General features: G+C 62.0%; 1 protein-coding gene across 1 annotated transcript; it reads right to left on the bottom strand.

Annotated features, from left to right (window-relative positions):
- Positions 1–1029: 1029 nt before the first annotated feature.
- LOC111150179 (cystatin E/M) lies at positions 1030–2446 on the bottom strand. Its single transcript, XM_022507578.1, has 3 exons — positions 2201–2446; positions 1561–1686; positions 1030–1220 (listed from the first exon to the last, which is right to left on the bottom strand). The coding sequence occupies exons 1-3, from the start codon at positions 2444–2446 to the stop codon at positions 1134–1136; spliced, it is 459 nt and encodes a 152-aa protein (XP_022363286.1). The 3' UTR covers positions 1030–1133.
- Positions 2447–2907: the final 461 nt, after the last annotated feature.

The following is a 2907-nucleotide window of genomic DNA, read 5'->3' on the forward strand; positions in this document are numbered from 1 at the left end:
AGGAGGGGCGAGAGACAGAGGCCGGGGGCCTGTCCACCCCCACACCACTGCACTTGACTGCCCGCACCTACTTCTCCCAAGGGATCCCGTTCCTGACTTTCCTGCTCCAGGCGTGGGTGTGCGGAGGTCTGTCCGCATCTCCGGGTTGTCTGGGGTGGAGGGTGTTGCCTCGGTGCGTCTGTGCTGTTCCGGATATGTATGTGGTGTCGGGGAGCCTCCAAGTGTGTGCTGTGGTTTCAGTGTACATGTGTGGCGTTGAGAGTTCCGTGTGTGTGTGTGTGTGTGTGTGTGTGTGTGTGTGTGTGTGTGTGTAGTGAGTAGGATCTGCACCCACAAATGCAGCTGTGCAAAAAATGCTGCAGTTCTGTTTTCTTTAAATGATGTCACATCGCACCTGTCCCCTCCTCCCTCCTGTGGGCAGTAGATTTGACCTTGGTCCCCTTTGGGCTTCCTGTCCAGCCCCTTCCAGGGGTCTTGCCTGGGGCAAAGCACTGGGAACGCCTCTGGCCTATGGCCCACAGCGTGTACTTGAAAGCCACCGTCCCCGCCCTCATGGCCTCTTGGCTGGTGGGGGCTCTGGCACCACTGGCCCGCAGGCAGGTATGGGAACCTCGCAGGTGGGGCGCTCGGCGTCCTGGGGCCTGGCTGCCTGGACACAGCCTGTGCTACCCTGAGTCATCCTGGGAGCCGAGAGGGAGCAGAGCTCAGGCCCGCCTCAGACGATTCACCGACTCCGGCCCCTGTTGGCTCTTGGGGCGTCCTTCTCCTGAGACTTGGTCTCCCACCCCTGCACTCTGAGAATACTGAGTGCTTAGAGGTCTGATTCTCTGGGTCTGCAATGCTGGGGTGTTTGGAGAACTGCACATTTGGGGCCTGAACCCTGCGCCCTCAGCACTGTATGGGCTGAGACAACAGCAGCTCAGCAGAGAGTGGGATGGGCGGTCTGTGGCCTGGGAAGGGGGTGCTGCCACGAGTGGGCATGGGAGAAGGGGGACCCGGGGGGAGGGTGAAGCACTCCGGAGAGGCCGATGCAAGAAGCGGCGCCGGCAATTTATTGTGACAGGTACGTTGCTGGACCTGAAGCGCCTTCCCGCCCGTGCCCCGCCAGCCCCGGCCCCCATGCCCCAAGGGGTCTACGATATGGTCACGCAGTTGTGCTTCAGAAGCTGGGAGGAATTCTGCCAGGGGACCACTAGGATCTCGAAGTCACAGCGCAGCTTCTGCAGGGAGAGAAGGAGGGGTGAGTCTGGGTCCCAGGCCCGACTGCCCGCAATTGCCACCCTCAGCCCGCGACGCTCCACTCTGCCAGAGAAACAATCACTGGCCCAAGTGGATCTGGGATCTAGTCAACTGGGCAGGACTAGATCCCAGATCCTTCTAGCCCATTCCAGCGAGGGAGAAGCCCCAGTCTCCTCCTCTCCGCACCCCACCCTGGCCTGGGGGCTGAATCACCCAGGAGACAGGGACAGGTTCAGCCAGATATCATCCAGGCCAGGCGGACCTGTTCAGGCCGGACAACCCCTGCCGTGGGTGCCGGGAAGTGGGGTGCAGGCCTATTACCTCCTCCTGCACTCCTGTGGCAAAGGGGCAGGTGGCGATATCCACGCCGTCTCCGGTGGCCATGTTCTTGCGACAGGCTGTGCTCCCCATCTCAACAGTCAGGTAGTACTTGATGCCGGCCACCAACTGGGGACGGAAGGCACCAGCCGGTTAGGAGTGCCTAGGAGTGCCGGCAGACTACCCAGACCACCCTTGACCGAGACCTTGCACCTCTCTCCACATTGCGCACGCTGGCCTGTGCCTCGGGATTCAGACCCTGGAGCAGGGAGTTCCGGTGCGGGTTCCCGCGGAATGGGACAGCGGCCTGGGCCACACAGGACGCTGAGAGCCAGGTGTGCACAGGCCTTGAAGCCCCATCCCACACTCCCCTCTCCCCAATCCAACCCCCAGGGCGGTGGCTAGTGGGAGGCTAGTGAGTCCCAGCTTAATTAAGTCGGGGCCAGATCCGGTCTGTTGAAATCTAGATAGGTTGTTCATAACAAACTTTTGGCATCATTCAACTTACAAAATACATTGTATTAAAATGTCCTGAATGCTCTCCTGGCATCTCCTTAACCTGGCCCCAGCTGGGATGCCTCCCTGGTGGGGTCCCAGCCGGGGTCCCAGCCTGGCCCCCAGCCGCCCCTCTGCCTGGCCGCACCTGGCTCTGCGCCTTGAGGATGTTGGTGTCCCGGAAGTAGTAGAGGCTGTTGCTGCCCATGTTGTAGCTGGCCACCGCCGCCTGGGCCGCCTTCTGCACCTGCGGGTCGCTGGGAGACAGGTCCCTGCGGCCACCTACGAGGCCCTCCCCAGAGCGGGGGCGGGCACAGGCGTTGTGGAGGAGTGCCAGAAGGCAGAGCGCGAGCAGGCCCAGGCCCAGGGCCCGAGGGAGGCTTGGAGTAGCCATGGCCGGCAATGCCAGGTCCCCCTGCGCGCCCCGCTTTTTACCTGCTCGAAGGCCCCGCCCACCCCGCGCCCCCGCGGCGGGGCAGGGGAGGGATCGTAGAGCCTGGGCGGGTCTTAGAGGCCGCCTCCCTTCTGCCCGAGGGGGCAGTGGAGGCCTCCCCCACCTGCGTCCAGCGATGCTGCCTTGCCTTCCAGGGACTCGGCCGCCCCCCTCCCCCGACGGTGAGGGAAAGGACAGGGACAGTCCCCAGCAGGTGCTCACCGTTCAGATGGTTCGTGGAAGGCCCAACCAGTAGCAAACACCAACTTAGCGACCTGTAACTATTGCCACCATTTACTAGCTGTGCAACCTGGGAGAAATTACTTAACGGCTCGCTGCCTCCATTTCCCTCTCTGTAAAATGGGTTGCTGTGAGGACACAACAGGTCAAGTGCTTAGAGAAGGCTCAGTCCTGTAAAAACA

Source organism: Enhydra lutris, unplaced genomic scaffold (assembly GCF_002288905.1).
Source record: "Enhydra lutris kenyoni isolate GAN:26980312 unplaced genomic scaffold, ASM228890v2 scaffoldscaffold22, whole genome shotgun sequence".
Taxonomy (NCBI): Eukaryota; Metazoa; Chordata; class Mammalia; order Carnivora; family Mustelidae; genus Enhydra; species Enhydra lutris.